The sequence below is a fragment of the Salvelinus alpinus genome, chromosome 28, assembly GCF_045679555.1.
Source record: "Salvelinus alpinus chromosome 28, SLU_Salpinus.1, whole genome shotgun sequence".
NCBI lineage: Eukaryota > Metazoa > Chordata > Actinopteri > Salmoniformes > Salmonidae > Salvelinus > Salvelinus alpinus.
This window is the reverse complement of record NC_092113.1, coordinates 1,909,893-1,930,845: the sequence shown is the minus strand read 5'-3', so window position 1 is coordinate 1,930,845 and position 20,953 is coordinate 1,909,893. Positions and strand designations below refer to the sequence as shown.

The 20,953-nt window shown below is 42.8% G+C and overlaps 1 protein-coding gene across 2 annotated transcripts in view; it reads right to left on the bottom strand.

Moving 5' to 3' along the window:
* Positions 1-20,953, bottom strand: part of LOC139556923 (prickle-like protein 2) — a 117,308-nt gene that overhangs the window by 28,202 nt on the left and 68,153 nt on the right. Inside the window, exon 2 of one of the 2 annotated variants that reach the window (XM_071371071.1) lies at positions 5,239-5,421. In XM_071371071.1, coding sequence (XP_071227172.1) covers positions 5,239-5,370 — 132 coding nt within the window. In that variant the 5' untranslated portion in view covers positions 5,371-5,421. The remainder of the gene's footprint in view (positions 1-5,238; positions 5,422-20,953) is intronic. The other variant, XM_071371072.1, reaches the window with a different exon arrangement.

The window sequence follows — 20,953 nt, the reverse complement described above, 5'->3', positions numbered from 1 at the left end:
CTAAGGACGTGAGGGTATATGTATCCTCCTGCTTGGTGTGCGTCCAGTGCAAGGCTCCTAGGCACCTGCCCAGAGGTAAGTTACAACCTTTATCCATTCTACAACGGCCGTGGTCGCACCTGTCGGTAGATTTCCTGACCGATCTTCCTCCCTCACAGGGTAATACCATGATCCTGATCGTTGTGGATCATTTATTTAAGTCCTGTCGTTTCCTCCCTTTGCCCGGTCTCCCTATGGCCCTACAGACTGCGGAGGCCTTGTTTCCACACGTCTTCCGGCACTACGGGGTGCCTGAGGATATAGTGTCTGATCGGGGTCCCCAGTTCACGTCGAGGGTCTAAAGGGCGTTCATGGAACGTTTGGGGGTCTCCGGTCAGCCTTACCTTGGGTTTTCACCCCGAGAGTAACGGGCAGGTGGAGAGAGTGAACCAGGATGTGGTAGGTTTCTGAGGTTCTATTGCCAGGACCGGCCGGGGGAGTGGGCAGCGTTCATGCCCTGGTTAGAGATGGCCCAGAACTCGCTCCGCTACTCCTCCACTAACCTTTCCTCTATCCAGTGTGTATTGGGGTATCAGCCTGTCCTGGCTCTTTGGCATCAGAGTCAGATCGAGGCTCCTGCAGTGGATGACTGGTTCAGGCACGCAGAGGAAACATGGGACGCCGCCCATGTTCACCTTCAGCGCGACCGTTACTGCAGTGAGGCCTCGGTGTTCGTACCGGGGGACCGGGTCTGGCTCTCGACCCGAAACCTGCCTTTCCGCCTGCCCTGCCGGAAGCTGGGTCCGCGGTTTGTGGAGCCATTTAAAGTCCTGAGGAGAGTGAACGAGGTATGTTATAGGTTACAGCTTCCCCCCGATTACCGCATTAACCCCTCGTTCCATGTGTCTCTCCTCAGGCCGGTGGTGGCTGACCCGCTCCAGGAGTCTGATTTGCGGGAGGTTCCTCCGCCCCCTCTGGACATCGAGGGGGCCCCAGCGTACTCCGTTTGTTCCATACTGGATTCGAGACGTCGGGCTAGGGGCCTTCAGTACCTCGTGGACTGGGAGGGGTATGGTCCGGAGGAGAGATGCTGGGTTCCGGTGGAGGACATTATGGACCCTTCAAAGCTGCAGGAGTTCCACCGTCTCCTTCCGGATCGCCCTGTGCCTCGTCCCCGAGGCCGGTGTCGGCGCGCTGCTGGAGCCGCGTGTCAAGGGGGGGGTACTGTCACAACTTCTGCCGAAGTCGATGCCTCTCCTTGTTCGGGTGGTGTTCGGCGGTCGACGTCGCCGGTCTTTTAGCCAACGCTGATCCATTTTTCATTTTCCATTTGTGTTGTCTTGTTTTCCCACACACCTGGTTTCATTTCCCTCATTATGTGTTGTGTATTTAGCCCTCTGTTTCCCCCATGTCTTTGTGCGTGTTTGTTTGTTGTAAGTGCTTGTGCACATGTTGACTGGTGCGCGACGGGTTTTGTACCCATGTGTTGTTATTTCTGATGCCTTTGGTTTTGCCATTAAACTGTTCCGGCTATTACCTAGTTCTGCTCTCCTGCGTCTGACTTCCCTGCCACCAGTTACGCACCCCTTACAGCAAATGGGTCTTCCAAATGGACAATGACCCCAAGCATACTTCCAACGTTTTGGCAAAATGGCGTAAGGACAACAAAGTCAAGGTATTGGAGTGGCCATCACAAAGCCCTGACCTCAATCCTATAGAAAATGTGTGGGCAGAACTGAAAAAGCGTGTGCGAGCAAACACTCCATTCACCCTAGTCATAGACTGATCTCTCTTCTACCGCACGGCAAGCGGTACTGGAGCGCCAAGTATAGGTCCAAAAGACTTCTTAACAGCTTCTACCCCCAAACCATAAGACTGCTGAACAGCTAATCTAATGGCTACCTGGACTATTTGCATTGCTCCCCCACCCCCATTTTTACGCTGCTGCTAATCTCTGTTTATTATCCATGCATAGTAACTTTACCTCTACCTATACTTTACTTTAAAAAAAGGTTTGACTTCAGTTTATTTTAGTAAATTCTTTCTAAACACTTTTTTTCTTAGAACTGCATTGCTGGTTTAAAGGGCTTGTAAGTAAGCATTTCACTGTAAGGTACCTGTTCTATTCGGCGGTGACAAATACAATTTGATGTAAGGTTGCCAACTGGCGATTTTCATTCATTCATTCATCAAGCATGTCACACATATTATCTAGATACTGACTGTAAGCACTTGGTGGCCTATAGCGACACCCCAAAAGAAAAGGCTTTACATGTGCCAAGTGAACCTGCAACCACAACAATTCAATAAGAATAATAATAATAGTAATACGATCTTCATTACAGGGATATGGCTCTGAATTTACACAGCAGCACCTCCCCCATAAGCATGTCGGTCTCTTCTATAGATGTTATATCCTTGTATTGCTACTGCTGTATCATCAAATGAATTATCTAAGTGACTCTCAGAAATGGCTAATATATGAATGTTATCTGATGTTAGCAAGTTATTGATTTCATGAACCTTATTTCTAAGGCTACATATATTAATATGGGCTATTTTTCAGCCCTTTCCTTGGGTAGCTTATCAGAGATAGAGATAATATGGAAAAGTAATAGAAAAATATATACATTCAGCAGTCCATTAATCAATTGGTGTGTGTGTGTGTGTGTGCTGCGGGTTTGAAGCTACGAACCCATAGGCTTGGCTCTCATCCCTTCCAGGCTTCTGGGAGGGAGAGTGGACAATGAGCCTGTCATAGTGGATGTAAGTAATGTCCCCACGTGTTCTGGCAGCTTTCATGGCAGGGATAAGTTATTTCCTCTTTTGGTGCACAGCTTCACGATAGTCCTTGTTGAGGATGATATATGTTCCACTCAAGTTCTTGGCTATTACCAGAACAGCTACCTTGTCCTTGAACCTCAGGAACTTTACCACTATCGGCCTGGGTCTATCACCTGGGCCGGTGGTGGGTTTTCCAGCCCTATGGGCGCGCTCCACCTCAATCTTCCTGTGGTCCATCTTCAATTTCTCAGAGATGATTTCCCTCACTTTGTCCTCGGACTACGTTCAGGTCTCATGTGGAGATTCTGCAATTCCGTCCACAACCTTGTTGTTGCGCCTTGATTGTCGCTTGAGATTTGATTCCTCCATCATTGTTATTTATCATGGATTCACACACAGAACTGATGTCCTCTCTCAATGACTTACAGATTGCTGTCATCTTGCCGTTTTCCTGTTTCAACTCATTGAGCTGACCCTGGGAGAACTGCAAACTGTTCTTCAGATCCTGGACCTCTCTGGTCAGGTCGTCCATTCTTTTATTAGTTGAATCCACCAGTATTTGGACAAAACAGTTGAAGCTATTTTCTGCTTATAGAACTCTTTGTGTTTTTTTAAAAGATCCTTCAACTGTGATAGAGAAACACCACTGTCCTCAACGGTACTCCCCCCGGCTTTGGTATTTGTCATGGTAGCTATAACCCATGTACTCCTCGCAGTTCCAGACAGGGCAGGTCACAAGGAAGATTGAAAACAACAACAAATAGCAGGGATCTAGACAGCCACAAACCCGGTCAATCCGCGGTCCCAGCCACAATGGCTAACCGCGTTGTGGGCTGCAGTCACGGGCTCCAGTCACAGGCTGCTAGCATGACAGGCAGCTAGCTAGCCTATCATGCTATGCCAAATAGGTCCTCAGACCCGGCCTTGGTCGGCAGGATCATTGGACAGAGAGTAGCAGTCCCAGCTACTGATGCTAACTGCATCACATGATCCAAACTCAAAAGTTATCCAGCTACTAAGAAGCTTTCCAATACACTTTCAAAACAACAAACTATCCAAAACAACAAACCAAGCTCTCCCTGGTTCCACGTTCAACAGGAAGGGATTTGAGACAATTACAATAATTGAAGCTCTGACAGAGCCTGGTCAGCTGTGGGGGCAATAGCATACACCACAGTGTCATCTGCAGACAGATGAAAGTTTGAATTATTACAGATACAGTAAACCAATATTGTTTGAAAGGTTGCTGGATCGAATCCCCAAGTTGACAAGGTAAAGATCTGTTTTTCTGCCCCTTAACAAGGCAGTTAACCCACTGTTCCCCGGGCGCCGAAGACGTTGATGTCGATTAAGACAGCCCACCACACCTCTCTGATTCAGAGGGGTTAAATGCGGAAGACACATTTCAGTTGAAGGCATTCAGTTGTACAACTGACTAGGTATCCCCCTTTCCCCTTTCATGTAAATAGTGAAAAGAACCGTACCAAGAACCGATCCCTGTGGGACACCCTTTGTTATGTGTTCTGTCCTTACATTTTTTTTCAAACCATCTACATGTTGCCTGGTTCAGACCAATTGATGAAAGCCTCTGAATAAGTAATGAGTGTTCTACTGTGTTGAATGCTTTAGACAGGTCCAAATAAGTAGCATAGATGGTGCTATGACCAGGTCTGAAACCTGACTGGTGTACATTTAGAATACATGTTATAATTAAAAATGATCTAAGCTGAGTATTTTCAATCAAATCTAATCAAATGCTATTTGTCACACCGCCAAATACAACAGGTGTAGACCTTACAGTGAAATGCTTACTTACAAGCCCTTAACCAACAATGCAGTTTTAATTTAATAAAAAAAAAAATATATATATAAAAGTAACAAAGAATTAAAGACCACTGAAATCTTTTTTTTTTTTTAACCTTTATTTAACCAGGCAAGTCAGTTAAGAACAAATTCTTATTTACAATGACGGTCTATCCGGGAACAGTGGGTTAACTGCCTTGTTCAGGAGCAGAACAACATATTTTGACCTTGTCAGCTCGTGGGTTTCGATCCAGCAACCTTTCGGTTACTGGCCAAATGCTCTAACCACTAGGCTACCTGCCGCCCCCAAAATACAAAATACAACCATAATTTCATTACTTTCATATTTTCATGTCCTTCAGACAATGCATTCCACAGATTATCCTCCAGCTCATCTTCAGTTTGGTCATGGTTTCTGTCTTTTTCTCCTCTATTCTTCTCTCCTCAAACCACACGTGGCACTCAGCGCATGATCGAGGGGATTGAAAATTAATTAATCATCAGTTCTGCTGCTCGTTTACCGTGGGTAGTTGGGTTAAAGAGGTAACAGAGAGGTCAGAATTGGGTTGTGCACCTGTTCAGGGCTGAGACCGAGGGGTGTAGTCAGCAGTGTAAGAGAAGGGGGAAAAAAGGGGTACAAAAGAGTGGGTAACAGAGAGGTGGGTAGTGTACCTGTTCAGGGCTGAGGCCAGGGGGCACCCAGGCGTATTCCTCCAGCGCGCAGCCTGAGTCGTCGTCAGAAGTAGAGTTCCTCTGGAAGTCGTACATCAACTTAGTGACACTCTTATCCATCTCCAGAGACATGGCCCTCACCACATGCTCCTCACTGGGACTCTTAGAGTGGACACCAGTCTTCTTTTAGCAGAGATTGTGAGAGAAAGAAGAAGGGGAGAGTGAAAGAGAGGGAGAGAGAGAGAGAGAGGGAGAGCGAGAGAGAGGGGGGAGTGAGAGAGGGAAAAGGGGAGTGTGCGAGAGAGCGCAAGAGAGGGAGAGGGAAAAAGAGAAAGTGAAGAGAGCATGAGAGAAATAGAGAGATAGAATAATTAGTATTCTAGACTACAGGCTGAGGGCTCAGATTTCCCAGTGGCATACATCAGGGCTATGGCAGATATATTAAAACATTTTAAGCAATTTGTTACAAGCAATTACACATGAATATTGTACAGAGACACACACACTAACGCACACATTGGCTCAGACTTTATTAAAACTGTCAAAAGCACATTATGTTTATGCCATTATAGTTTTCAAAACGAATGTACAGTCCAAACACAAAAAACGAATACAACCGACCTAAGTTAAGTGATCATTTATCAGATATGGAGAAAAGAGAGGGTCTCTGGCTGGAGAGTAAAACAGCTGGACACATTACTATTAACAGGACAAGTCAAAAGTGTAAGTAGGGAATGGAGGGTGGGTGATAAAGGGACAGGAGGCCCTTACAGTAAATTGGTTTATATGGAAAACAAGATCATGGGTTTACTGTAGCGAATTCAGTTCCAATAGAATCAGTCCCACCCCATCACATGCCACAGACCAGACTCAAACATGATCTGTCCACATGAATCCAAAACATAATTCCCTCACCACAACCCTGTGAAACATCCAATACTTGTAATCTAACAGATACCTAAAACAGCTTCTCAGAACCTCTTACAAAACACACACAAAGACAAATGAGATAACTAAAGCTATGAAAGGACAATGACTTAACTAGTCTCCCTCTCTGTGCTTTGAGGGAGAGCCGGTGAGTGAGTCAGAGTGCATGAGGTACTGTGGTGTGTTGTTTATCTCTCTCTAAAATGGACGCTGCTGATTCCTCTAAGGGACTAGGTAAAGCTGGTGTAGCTGCTAGCCCCTGGCCTGGCCTGAGGAAGGCAGGCAGTGCACTACTTACATCACCACTGTATGGAGGCTGAGTGGAGAGAGAGGGAGAGACCTGGAGGGAGTGTTTTTTGTTGTTGACGTAACACACTCTCACTGTACCGAGTGGTTAGTCATCAACACACTCCTCTGATCTGCCTAGGCAACATATTATGGGGTGGGGGGATTCGGGGGGAGGGAAGGTCTCTCGCTTTGCTCGCTGGCTTGTGTTCAGTTCTGCTTTCTAGAGAAAAAACAGAGGCTTGTCTATCAGTCACAGTCAATCAAAGATAATATCCATTATGTGCAATGATAATGAAGATGAGCACATACAGTTGAAGTCAGGAGATTACAAACACCTAGGTTGGAGTCATTAAAACTTGTTTTTCAACCACTCCACAAATTACTTGTTAACAAACTATAGTTTTGGAAAGTCGGTTAGGACATCTACTTTGTGCATGACAAGTAATTTTTCCAACAATTGTTTACAGAGAGATTATTTCACTAATAATTCACTGTATCACAATTCCAGTGGGCCAGAAGTTTACATACACTAAGTTGACTGTGCCTTTAAACAGCTTGGAAAATTCCAGAAAATTTTGTCAATGCTTTAGAAGCTTCTGATAGGCTAATTGACATCATTTGAGCCAATTGGAGGTGTACTGTGAATGTATTTCAAAGCCTACCTTCAAACTCAGTGCCGCTTTGCTTGACATCATGGGAAAATCCAAAGAAATCAGTCAAGACCTAAGAATAAAAATTGTAGACCTCCACAAGTCTGGTTCATCCTTGGGAGCAATTTACAAATGCCTGAAGGTACCATGTTCATCTGTACAAACAATAGTACGCAAGTATAAACACCATGGGACCACGCAGCCATCATACCACTCAGGAAGGAGACGCGTTCTGTCTACTAGAGATGAACGTACTCTGGTATGAAAAGTGCAAATCAATAACAGAACAACAACAAAGGACCTTGTGAAGATGCTGGAGGAAACAGGTACAAAAGTATCCATATCCACAGTAAAACTAGTCCTATATCGACATAACCTGAAAGGCCGCTCAGCAAGAAAGAAGCCACTGCTCCAAAACTGCCATAAAAAAGGCAGACTACGGTTTGCTACTGCACATGGGGACAAAGATCCTACGTTTTGGAGAAATGTCCTCTGGTCTGATGAAACACAAATAGAACTGTTTGGCCATAATGATACTTTGAATGATCGGCTATGAAAATCCAACTGACATTTACTTGTGAGGTGCTGACCTGTTGCACCCTCAACATCCACTGTGATTATTATTATTTGACCCTGCTGGTCATCTATGAACATTTGAACATCTTGGCCATGTTCTGTTATAATCTCCACCCGGCACAGCCGGAAGAGGACTGGCCACATCTCATAGCCTGTTTCCTCTCTAGGTTTCTTTCTAGGTTCTGGCCTTTCAATGGAATTTTTCCTAGCCACCGTGCTTCTAGACCTGCATTGCTTGCTATTTGGGGTTTTAGGCTGGGTTTCTGTACAACACTTTGAGATATCAGCTGATGTAAGACGGGCTTTATAAATACATTTGATTTGATTTGATCGTTATGTTTGGAGGAAAAAGGGGTAGGCTTGCAAGCCGAAGAACACCATCCCAACCATGAAGCACGGGGTTGGCAGCATCATGTTGTGGGGGTACTTTGCTGAACTTCACAAAATAGATAACATCATGAGGAGGGACAATTATCTGGACATATTTAAGCAACATCTCAAGACATCAGTCAGGAAGTTAAAGCTTTGTCGCAAATGGGTCTTCCAAATGGACAATGACCCCAAGCAAACTTCCAAACTTGTGGCAAAATGGCTTAAGGACAACAAAGTCAAGGTATTGGAGTGGCCATCACAAAGCCCTGACCTCAATCCCATAGAAAATGTATGGGCAGAACTGAAAAGCATGTGCGAGCAAAGATGCCTACAAACCTGACTCAGTTACACCAGCTCAGTCAGGAGGAATGGGCCAAAATTCACCCAACTTATAGTGGGACGCTTGCGGAAGACTACCCGAAATGTTTGACCCAAGTTAAACAATTTAAAGGCAATGCTACCAAATACTAATTGAGTGTATGTAAACTTCTGACCCACTGTGAATGTGCTGAAAGAAATAAAAGCTGAAATAAATCATTCTCTCTACTATTATTCTGACATTTCACATTCTTAAAATAAAGTATTGATCCTAACTGACCTAAGACAGGGAATTTTTACTAGGATTAAATGTCAGGAATTGTGAAAAACTGAGTTTATGTATTTGTTTAAAGTGTATGTAAACTTCCGATATCAACTGTATCATCTGCACCACATGAATGACAGCTCTGTTCAGGAGCATAATTTTTACCACTCTTGTTACATACTGGAAAGTTCAAGGAGGTTCAGTCAATAATCACCATGACATATCTTCGCCGTGGTTTCAGAAAAAGTTGATCAAACAAATAGCAATTGTCTGTTGGAGAAAAGATGGTAATTACTCCATTTCAATCAAATGACAGAAGTATTCTTTCAACTGTGTCCAAAACTACAAAGGACTTCATCTTCAGAGAGAGAAAGTGAGAGAATAAGAGCTGAAGATACTGTAAATGGATAGAGAGATTGATTTAGTGAGAGAGAAAAATAGTGATAAAGAGCTGTCAATGCAGTGCCAAAATAAATGTTTTTCCATTTTCACGTGTCATGCTTCACCTCCCTCCCAACTCCTCCTTCCATCCTCGTGTGGATCTGACAGGCTCTGTGTGGGTGGGCATGAGAGTTAGAGAGGGAGAGGGAGGGAGGGAGTAATAGAGGAAGAGCCTTTTATTCATGTAAAAGCTGACATGAGGAGAGGTGTTCGTCTGAAGCACTGAAAACCTAATCTCTCATGGACAGATCTACGTAAACAACTGGTACCGTAGAATCCGTCACGAAGGAATGGGATGCAGCAGTAGTTCCAGTGTTTTGTGTTTTTCGTCACTGGTTATTTGGACAAATCGCAATTTCGCAGGTGTTAGCATCTTTAGAATTTCGGAATGGGAGGAAGGCCCGCAACTTGCAAAGAGAGAGGGTGGAGCTCCTCATTCCAGTTCCGTTCCCAGTTGTAGCATCTCTTAATCTCTTCTCTAAAAACACGCATGGACCCAGAACTGAATCGAGCAACTGACTAATAACTTAAGACTTTAGTTCTGGACTAATAATGTTTTTTTTAATTGGCAAGATTAGCAAACTGAGGCATGACATGCCAGCAACAAACGCCGAACCTACACATCCAAGTACAACTGATCAAATTATGAAAGACAAGATTCGTGAGCGTGGAAGAGGTGACATTTCTTTTGTTGTCTATCAACAATGAAAAGCCATCTGGGTCTGACAACTTGGATGGAAAATTAGTGTGTGCCGTCCTGCCTGGAGGGAAGCAAAAGTCCTTCCGCTACCCAAGAATAGTAAAACACCCTTTACTGGCTCAAATAGCTGACTAATCAGCCTGTTACCAACCCTTGGTAAACCTTTGGAATAACTTGTATTTGACCAGATACAATGCTATTTCGCAGTAAATAAATTAACAAAATACTTTCTGCACGCTTATAGGGAAGGGCATTCAACATGCACGGCATGACGGATGATTGGCTGAGAGAAAATGCTAATAAAAACATTGTGGGAGCTGTTTTGTTAGACTTCAGTGCGGCTTTTGACGTTATCAATCATACTATGCTGCTGGAAAAACGTATATGTTATGGCTTTACACCCCCGGCTATATTGAAGATTGAGAGTTACCTGTCTAACAGAGCACAGAGGGTGTTCTTTAATGGTAGCCTCCCCAACATAATCCAGGAAGAATCAGGCATTCCCTAGGGCAGCTGTCTAGGCCCCTTACTTACATATTTAATAATGACCTGCCACTGGCTCTGAATATGCGGTTGACAATACTATACACGTCAGTTACTACAGCAAGTGAAATCACTGCAACATTTAACAAAAAGCTGCAGTCATTTTCAGAATGGGTGGCAATAAATAAGTTAGTCCTAAATATTTCAAAAACTAAAAGCATTGTATTTGGAACAAATCATTCACTAAACCCTAAACCCTAAACAATGTAATGAATAATGTAGAAATTGAGAAAGTTGAGGAGACTAAACTGCTTGGAGTAACCCTGGATTGTAAACTGTTACAGTCAAAATATATTGATGCAACAGTAGGTAAGATAGGGAGAGATCTGTCCATAATAAAGCGCTGCTCTGCTTGCTTAACTTCTCTAGGATAGGGGGCAGCATTTTCACGTTTGGATGAAAAGCATCCCCAAATTCAACTGCCAGCAACTCATCCCCAGAAGATAAGATATGCATATTATTAGTAGATTTGGATAGGAAATACTCTGAAGTTTCTAAAACTGTTTGAATCATGTCTGTGAGTATAACATAACTTATTTAGCAGGCGAAACCCGAGGACAAACCATTCAGATTTTCCTTTTATTTAGGTCACTCTCTTTTCAATGGGTTTTCATTGGGAATCCAGATTTCTAATTGACCTTCTTGGAGATCCTACCGCTTCCACAGGATGTCAACAGTCTTTAGAAATTGGTTGAGGTTTTTTCCTCGTACGGCCATTGTGAACGAGGGTCACTTGTTGTGTACTGTTTGTTAGAGGCGCGTAACCAGAAAGCTAGCCACAGTTTGTTTTAATCCTGTATTGAACACAGATCATCCCGTCTTCAATTTCTTCGATTATTTACGTAAAAAAATACCTAAAGTTGTATTACAAAAGTAGTTTGAAATGTTTTGGCAAAGTTTACAGGTAACTTTTGAGATATTTTGTAGTCACGTTGCACAAGTTGGAACCGGTGTTTTTCTGGATCAAACGCGCCAAATAAATGGACATTTTGGATATATATCGACGGAATTAATCGAACAAAAGGACCATTTGTGATGTTTATGGGACATATTGGAGTGCCAACAACAGAAGCTCATCAAAGGTAAGGCATGAATTATATTTTTATTTCTGCGTTTTGTGTCGCGCCTGCAGGGTTGAAATATGCTTCTCTCTCTCTATGTTTCCCAATCAGAGACAACGATAGACAGCGGTCCCTGATTGAGAACCATACCCGGCCAAAACAAAGAAATACAAAAACATAGAAAATAGAACATAGAATGCCCACCCAAATCACACCCTGACAAAACCAAAATAGAGACATAAACAGCTCTCTAAGGTCAGGGCGTGACAGTGTGTGATTATTTACTGTTTAGGTCGGTACATTTCCGACTGTTTTTTTCCGGGTGCTGTGTTCACCCGTGTTTTGTGGCAACCGTTATTGTTCGCACATAAGTATTGTTACTTTGTGCTATTTTTTGTGCTATTTTTTTCTAAAGTAAAGTACGTTGTTCACTCGTCTCTGCTCTCCTGCGCCTGACTTCATGCACCAGCTACACCCACCGCCTGACAGAGTTGCACAGTACTACATAGAGCTATGTCCCTTGTATATATCTTTTAACATCTTTTTCTTCGCATATCTTTTAAAATATTTTCCTAAACCTCAACTTCTAAATACTCTCCTGCAACCCGCCTCACCCAATGTGGCGTAGATCTGCTTTTTTCTAAAGTATTTATATTTACTTCAGATCTGGAATCCCTCAACTGAAGCTAGCCAGCTAACTACCTACCAGCTATCAGTCAGCAAACCATTGCTAGCGGTCATCAGCTAACCTTTAGCTCGGAAAGCTCTCGCCAGTTCGAACAACGTGACTCAAACCAGAGCATAACGGACCTATTTCTCTCCATATCCCCGGATTCCTACCTCAAACTCTGAACATTTTCATCTGGATCTTCGCAACTAGCTAACCGCAATCCTGGATGACCACCTGGCTATCGTTTCCATCCCAGAACAAGCACCAATTAGCCTGAAGCTAGCCCGGCCAGGGCTCCTGTGCTACCACCGAAGCCCACTCCTGGGCTACAATATCCGGACCCCTTCTACTGCCGAACCCGCCGATCCTCTACGACTGGAATACTGACATAATCTGCCCGAGGATTCCAACAGGCCCCTCAGGAGCGACGCCCGCTGAAGGCCCATTCTGCTAACCTGCTAGGCCTGCTAGCTACCTAGAGCTACTTGGAACCCTACTAATTCCACGACTGGTCTATCGACGTCACCGCACGAAGAGGCAAAAACAGACTTACACCCATCTGCTAACTGCTAGCTTGCTTGCCCGGGTCTGCTAACTGCTAACGTTAGCTTGCCTGCCCCTGTCTGCTAACTGCTAGCCCCTGCTAACTGCTTGCTTGCTAACCCGGTCTGCTAACTGCTAGCTTGTTTAGCCCCGGCCTACTAACTGTTCGCTTGTTAGCATCGGCCTGCTAACTGTCTGAATCGTCGTGTCCCCAGTCAGACCAACCACTCACTGGACCCATATGTTCACTTGGCTAAGCATTCCTCTCTCTAATATCAATATGCCTCGTCCATTACTGTCCTGGTTAGTGATTACTGTCTTATTTCACTGTAGAGCCTCTAGCCCTGCTCAATGTGCCTTGTTCCACCTCCTACATATGCGATGACATCACCTGGTTTAAACGTCTGTAGAGACTATATCTCTCTCATCATTACTCAATGCCTAGGTTTACCTCCATTGTACTCACATCCCATCTTACCTTTGTCTGTAAACTATGCCTTGAATCTATGCTATCGTGCCCAGAAACCTGCTCCCTTTACTCTCTGTTCCGAACGTGCTAGACGGCCAGTTCATATAGCATTTAGCCGTACCCTTATCCTACTTCTCCTCTGTTCCTCTGGTGATGTAGAGGTTAATCCAGGTCCTGCAGTGCCTAGCTCCACTCCCACTCCCCAGGTGCTATCATTTGTTGACTTATGTAACCGTAAAAGCCTTGGTTTCATGCATGTTAACATTAGAAGCCTACTCCCTAAGTTTGTTTTACTCACTGCTTTAGCACACTCTGCCAACCTGGATGTCTTAGCCGTGTCTGAATCCTGGCTTAGGAAAACCACCAAAAACCCTGAAATCTCCTTCGCTAACTATAACATTTTCCGCCAAGATAGAACTGCCAAAGGGGGCGGTGTTGCAATCTACTCCAAAGATAGCCTGCAGAATTCTGTATTACTATCCAAGTCTGTACCCAAACAATTCGAGCTTCTACTTCCAAATATTCACCTTTCCAGAAACAAGTCTCTCACTGTTGCCGCTTGCTAAAGACCTCCCTCTGCCCCCAGCTGTGCCCTCAATACCATATGCAATCTACCAATGCCCCCCATCTATCTTCTGAGCTCGTGCTACTAGGTGACCTAAACTGGGACATGCTTAAAACCTGTTAGTGTGTAGGGGGCGCTATTTTCACTTTGGGAAAAAATCTTGCCCAAATGAAACGGCCTTGTACTCTGTTCTAGATCGTACAATATGCATATTATTATTACTATTGGATAGAAAACACTCTCAAGTTTCTAAAACTGTTTGAATTATATCTGTGAGTAAAACAGAACTCATTTTGCAGCAAACTTCCAGACAGGAAGTGAAAAATCTGAAATCGAGGCTCTGTTCCAGGGCCTGCCTATTCAACTGGCTTATATCTATCGATATACATGCACTTCATACGCCTTCCATTAGATGTCAACAGGCAGTGGGAGGTGAAATGGGGTGTCTAGCTTGATCTGAGGTCGAACAAGAGCTTTTGGAGTGACAGGTCTGGAAATTTCATTGTCTTCGAAGGCGCGAGAAGGAACCCCAGATTACCTTCTGAAAAGCGTTCGGTATACACGGCTAATATCTCCGGCTCTGATTTTATTTGATACATGTGATAATATCATCGTAAAGTATGTTCTTTCAACCGAGTTTTATTAGACTATTCAACGTTTATCGGGACTTTTGGAGTTTTCCGTTGTTTGCGTCGAGAGAAGATGGACATGTTCGCGCCACTTGGCTAGCTAAGGTTGCTAATTCGACTGGAGAAAAGGACATTCTAAAACCAAATAACGATTTATTCTAGACCAAGGACTCCTTGTACAAGATTCTGATGGAAGCTCAGCAAAAGTAAGAACATTTTATGATGTTATATCGTATTTTTGTGTGAAATGTTTAGTCCTATTCTCCGCCCTTTTAGCGGGCGCTGTCTCGCAATAACGCAAGCTGTATGTCGTACTAAAGTTATTTTTAAAAATCTAACACAGCGGTTGCATTAAGAACCAGTGTATCTTTCATTTGCCATACAACAAGTATTTTTATGTAAAGTTTATGATGAGTTATTTGGTCAGATTAGGTGAGTGTCAGAAATATATCCGGACATTCTGGGAAAAAGTTGCTACATTTTCACAATGTATAACCACGGTTTTCTGCTCTAAATATGCACATTTTCGAACAAAACATAAATGTTTTGTGTAACATGATGTTATAAGACTGTCATCTGATGAAGTTGTCCAAAGGTTAGTGATTTATTTTATATTTATTGCTGGTTTTTGCTAAAGCTTTCTTTGCGGTGAATAAATGCGGTTGTGTGTTTGGCTATTGTGGTAAGCTAATATATTTCTATATTGTGTTTTCGCTGTAAAACACTTAAAGAATCGGAAATATTGGCTGGATTCACAAGATGTTTATCTTTCATTTGCTGTACACCATGTATTTTTCATAAATGTTTTATGATGAGTATTTATCTATTTCACGTTGCTCTCTGTAATTATTCTGGCTGCTTCGGTGCTATTTGTGATTGTAGCTTCAATGTAAAACTATGATTTATACCTCAAATATGCACATTTTTCGAACAAAACATAAATGTATTGTGTAACATGTTATCCTGTTATGGCTGCAAGCCCGACGCCGGTACACCTATGACAACATCCAGCTCAAGTGCAGGGCGCGAAATTCAAAATCTATTTTTTTTTTAAATATTTTACTTTCACACATTAACAAGTCCAATACAGCATTTGAAAGATAAACATCTTGTGAATCCAGCCAACAAGTCCGATTTTTAAAATGTTTTACAGAGAAAACACCACATATATTTATGTTAGTTCACCACCAAATAAAAAAGAGGACAGACATTTTTCACAGCACAAGTAGGATGCAGGTAGCATGCACAAGCCAACCTAACTAACCTAGAACCAACCTAAATAACCTAGAAAAAACTCCCTCAGATGACAGTCCTATAACATGTTACACAATAAATCTATGTTTTGTTCGAAAAATGTGCATATTTTAGCTATAAATCAGTTTTACATTACTGCTACCATCATAGCCACCATCATAGCTACAGTCAGAAATCGCACGGGAGTAGCCAGAGAAAATACAGACACATCAACTACCTAATTACTCATCATAAAACATTTCAGAAAAATATATGGTGGATAGCTAATGAAAGACAAAGATCTTGTGAATACAGCCAATATTTCCGATTTTTGAAGTGTTTTACAGCGAAAACACAATATATCGTTATATTAGCTTACTACAATAGCTAACACACAGCAGCATTGATTCTAGTCAAACGGTAGCGATAGCACAGTTCGACAGATATATGAAATAGTATCCCAAATTGGGTCCTTATCTTTGTTGATCTTCCATCAGAATGTTCTCCAAGGGGTCCTTTGTTCAGAACCGTCTTTATTTGGATCCAGAACGAACTATTTCCCTCTTGAATTAGCAAGCACACTGGCCGTGCGGTGCTAACCTCTCCTTCTTGAACTAATTCTTGCGACGCATCACGTCTAAAGTCCAGAATAAATTTCAATAATATAATTAAACTATATTGAAAAAACATACTTTAGGATGATATTGTGACATGTATCAAATAAAATCGAAGCCAGAGATCATATTCACCTATAACGACAGTTTTCCAGGAGGCGACTCCAGATCCAACTTCGCGCCTTCCAAAAAAAATGTATGCCGCACTTCTCACTCCAAGAGGTTGTATTCAATCCCAGAACGAGATAATCAAGTCATTTCTGCTCTCACTTCCGCATGACACCCAGGGGAAGGTGTATGACGTGTTTCTACAGTCCTAAGTGACATGCCCTTTTATAGACAAGCTCTTGAAGAGAGACATCGCTTTTGGAAATCTCACTTCCGGATAGGAAATGGTCTGTAAAAAGAGTTCTGTTTCACTTAGAGAAATAATTCAAACGGGTTTAGAAACTAGAGAGTGTTTTCTATCCAATAGTAATAATAATATGCATATTGTACGAGCAAGAATTGAGTACGAGGCCGTTTGAAAATGGGCACCTCTTTCCAGTTATTCAATACGCCCCCTGCAGCCATAACAAGTTAAAAGACTGTCATCTGATGAAGTTGTTTCTTGGTTAGTGACTAATTATATCTATATTTTGTCGGTTTTTTGAAAGCTACCTATGCGGTGGATAAATAGCGTTGTGTGTTTGGCTATTGTGGTGAGCTAACATAAATATATATTGTGTTTTCGCTGTAAAACATTTATAAAATCGGACATGTTGGCTGGATTCACAAGATGTTTATCTTTCAATTTGCTGTATTGGACTTGTTAATGTGTGGAAGTTAATATTAATAAATATTTTTTGAATTTCGCGCTCTGCGAAGGCAGCGGAATGTTGTGGGTTTTCCGCTAGCGGAACTCCGGGGCGAGAAAGGTTAACACCCCGGCCATCCTACAATCTAAGCTAGATGCACTCAATCTCACACAAATTATCAATGAACCTACCAGGTACAACTCCAAATCCGTAAACACGGGCACCTTCATAGATGGCATCCTAACTAACTCACCCTCCAAATACACCTCTGCTGTTTTCAATCAAGATCTCAGCGATCACTGCCTCATTGCCTGCATCCGTAATGGGTCTGCGACCAAACGACGACCGTTCATCACTGTCAAACGCTCCCTAAAACACTTCTGCGAGCCTGCCTTTCTAATCGACCTGGCCGGGGTATCCTGAAATGACATTGACCTCATCCCGTCAGTAGATGATGCCTGGCTATTCTTTAAAAGTGCCTGTCTCACCATCTTAAATAAGCATGCCCCGTTCAAAAAATGTAGAACTAGGAATAGATATAGTCCTTGGTTCACTCCAGACCTGTCTGCCCTTGACCAGCACAAAAACATCCTGTGGCATTCTGCATTAGCATCGAATAGCCCCCGTGATATGCAACTTTTCAGGGAAGTTAGGAACAAATATACACAGGCAGTTAGGAAAGCTAAGGCTAGCTTTTTCAAACAGAAATTTGCATCCTGTAGTACTAACTCAAAAAAGTTCTGGGACACTGTAAAGTCCATGGAGAATAAGAGCACCTCCTCCCAGCTGCCCACTGCTCTGAGGCTAGGAAACACTGTCACCACCGATAAATCCACTATAATTGAGAATTTCAATAAGCATTTCTCTACGGCTGGCCATGCTTTCCACCTGGCTACCCCTACCCCGGTCAACTGCCCAGCACCCTCCACAGCAACCCGCCAAAGCCCCCACCATTTCTCCTTCATCCAAATCCAGATAGCTGATGTTCTGAAAGAGCTGCAAAATCTGGACCCCTACAAATCAGCCGGGCTAGACAATCTGGACCCTCTCTTTCTAAAATGATCTGCCAAAATAGTTGCAACCCCTATTACTAGCCTGTTCAACCTCTCTTTCGTATCGTCTGAGATTCCCAAAGATTGGAAAGCTGCCGCGGTCATCCCCCTCTTCAAAGGGGGGGACACTCTAGACCCAAACTGCTACAGATCTATATCTATCCTACCCTGTCTTTCTAAGGTCTTCGAAAGCCAAGTTAACAAACAGATCACCGACCATTTCGAATCCCACCGTACCTTCTCCGCTATGATATCTGGTTTCAGCGCTGGTCATGGGTGCACCTCAGCCACGCTCAAGGTCCTAAACGACATCATAATCGCCATCGATTAGAGACATTACTGTGCAGCCGTATTCATCGATCTGGCCAAGGCTTTTGATTCTGTCAATCACCACATTCTTATTGGCAGACTCGACAGCCTTGGTTTCTCAAATGACTGCCTCGTCTGGTTTACCAACTACTTCTCTGATAGAGTTCAGTGTGTCAAATCGGAGGGCCTGTTGTCCGGACCTCTGGCAGTCTCTATGGGGGTGCCACAGGGTTCAATCCTTGGGCCGACTCTCTTCTCTGTATACATCAATGATGTTGCTCTGGCTGCTGGTGATTCTCTGATACACCTCTACGCAGACGACACCATTCTGTATACTTCTGGCCCCTCTTTGGACACTGTGTTAACTAACCTCGAGACGAGCTTCAATGCCATACAACTCTCCTTCCGTAGCCTCCAACTGCTCTTAAACGTAAGTAAAACTAAATGCATGCTATTCAACTGATCACTGCCCGCACCTGCTCGCCCGTCCAGAATCACTACTCTGGACGGCTCTGACTTAGAATACGTGGACAACTACAAATACCTAGGTCTCTGGTTAGATTGTAAACTCTCCTTCCAGACTCACATTAAGCATCTCCAATCCAAAATTAAATTTAAAATCGGCTTCCTATATCGCAACAAAGCATCCTTCACTCTTCACACTTCACTTCAGTGATGTCATCTATAAAATAGCCTCCAACACTCTACTCAACAAACTGGATGCAGTCTATCACAGTGCCATCCGTTTTGTCACCAAAGCCCCATACACTTCCCACCATTGCGACCTGTACGCTCTCATTGGTTGGCCCTCGCTTCATACTCGTCGCCAAACCCACTGGCTACAGGTTATCTACAAGTCTCTGCTAGGTAAAGCCCCGCCTTATCTCAGCTCACTGGTCACCATAGCAGCACCCACTCGTAGCACGCGCTACAGCAGGTATTTCTCACTGGTCACCCCCAAAGCCAATTCTTCCTTTGGCCGCCTTTCCTTCCAGTTCTCTGCTGCCAATGACTGGAACGAACTGCAAAAATCTCTGAAGCTGGAGACTCATATCTCCTTCACTAGCTTTTAATAACCTCTTGGCGCACCGATCCCTTTAGCGGGATCCTTTTCGTCAACATCCGGTGAATTGCAGAGCGCCAAATTCAAACTAAATGACAATGATACATTTTCATAAAATCACAAGTGCAATATACCAAAACACAGCTTAGCTTGTTGTTAATCCACCTGGCGTGTCAGATTTCAAAAAGGCTTTACGGTGAAAGAAAACCATGCGATTATGTGAGGACAGCTCTCAGCAGACAAAACATTACAAACAGTTAGCAGCAAAGTACATTGGTCACGAAAGTCAGAAAAGTAATATCCTTATCTTACCTCATTTGCACTCACTGTATATAGACTTTTTGTTTTCTTTGTTCTACTGTATTATTGACTGTATGTTTTGTTTATTCCATGTGTAACTCTGTGTTGTTGTATGTGTCGAATTGCTATGCTTTATCTTGGCCAGGTCGCAGTTGCAAATGAGAACTTGTTCTCAACTAGCCTACCTGGTTAAATAAAGGTGAAATTAAAAAATTTAAAAAATTAAAATACATGGTACTCTAATCCACATCAAGTAACTCACACAAGCAGTAAAATCAGATTTAAAAAACAGATAAAAATACACCTTATGGAGCAGCAAGGACTGTGAAGAGTCACACACATAGGTACAACACACACACATACAAACGGACACAACATACACATGCACATCTGGATTGTGTGATGTAGTAGAGTAGTGGCCGGAAGGAACACACTTAATGTATTGTGAAATATGTTGTACAATATATTTGAATGTTTAAAAATGTTATTGTAATGTATATTACTGCCTTAATTTTTGCAGGATACCAGGAAGAGCAGCTGATGTCTTGACAGCAGCCAACTGGGATCCAAAACAAATACAAATACAAACTGAGATGAATGAAAACCTATAACTATGGTTTATTAATTCTTGACTGACATATCTCCACAAATCACACACTGTTGTGAGTTCTCCATGTCACACCGTTGTTATTTAAAAACACATGTTTCTCTTACATCTTATACATGGCAGCTATACATAAACACATGCCAATCTTTTTATAGGCTACAAAACATTAATCTGCTTCAAAGTTATGAGAAAATACTCTCTATTCACTGGTCAGTAGTTATTTTCTCATCTTATGCCCAACAATGAAATTCAACATCTAAATGGTGATTTATTCTATTTGCAGCCACAGAAATATCAGCAGTTGCGTAACCTGCCCACGTACTCTATTATGATCTAGAATGGGAGAGATGATGTCAGCAAGTTGCCGTGCCAACGTTTACTAGATGTAGCCCCTACATCCTCAATGAAGACACCTGAAATCCATTAATTTGTATTTAGATGTAGGTCAGGTTTATATACGTGACCTGTCACTCACTCCTCTCCTGCACTGTACATCAATCAGTAACCAATATGTGGGCCAGAGTGAGATGATAAATATTGTGTGGTACACATTCGAATGGTCCTTTCTTTTTGCTCTAACTGTATAGAATGTGGGTTATTGCACCATAAAACAAGCTCTATAATGTATGTGATTTTAATGTACTATCCAATAAACCACTTCATGGGTTGTCTGAGTACAGCCATATATTTAATAAAGCCATATACTGTATTTCATATCCCTCT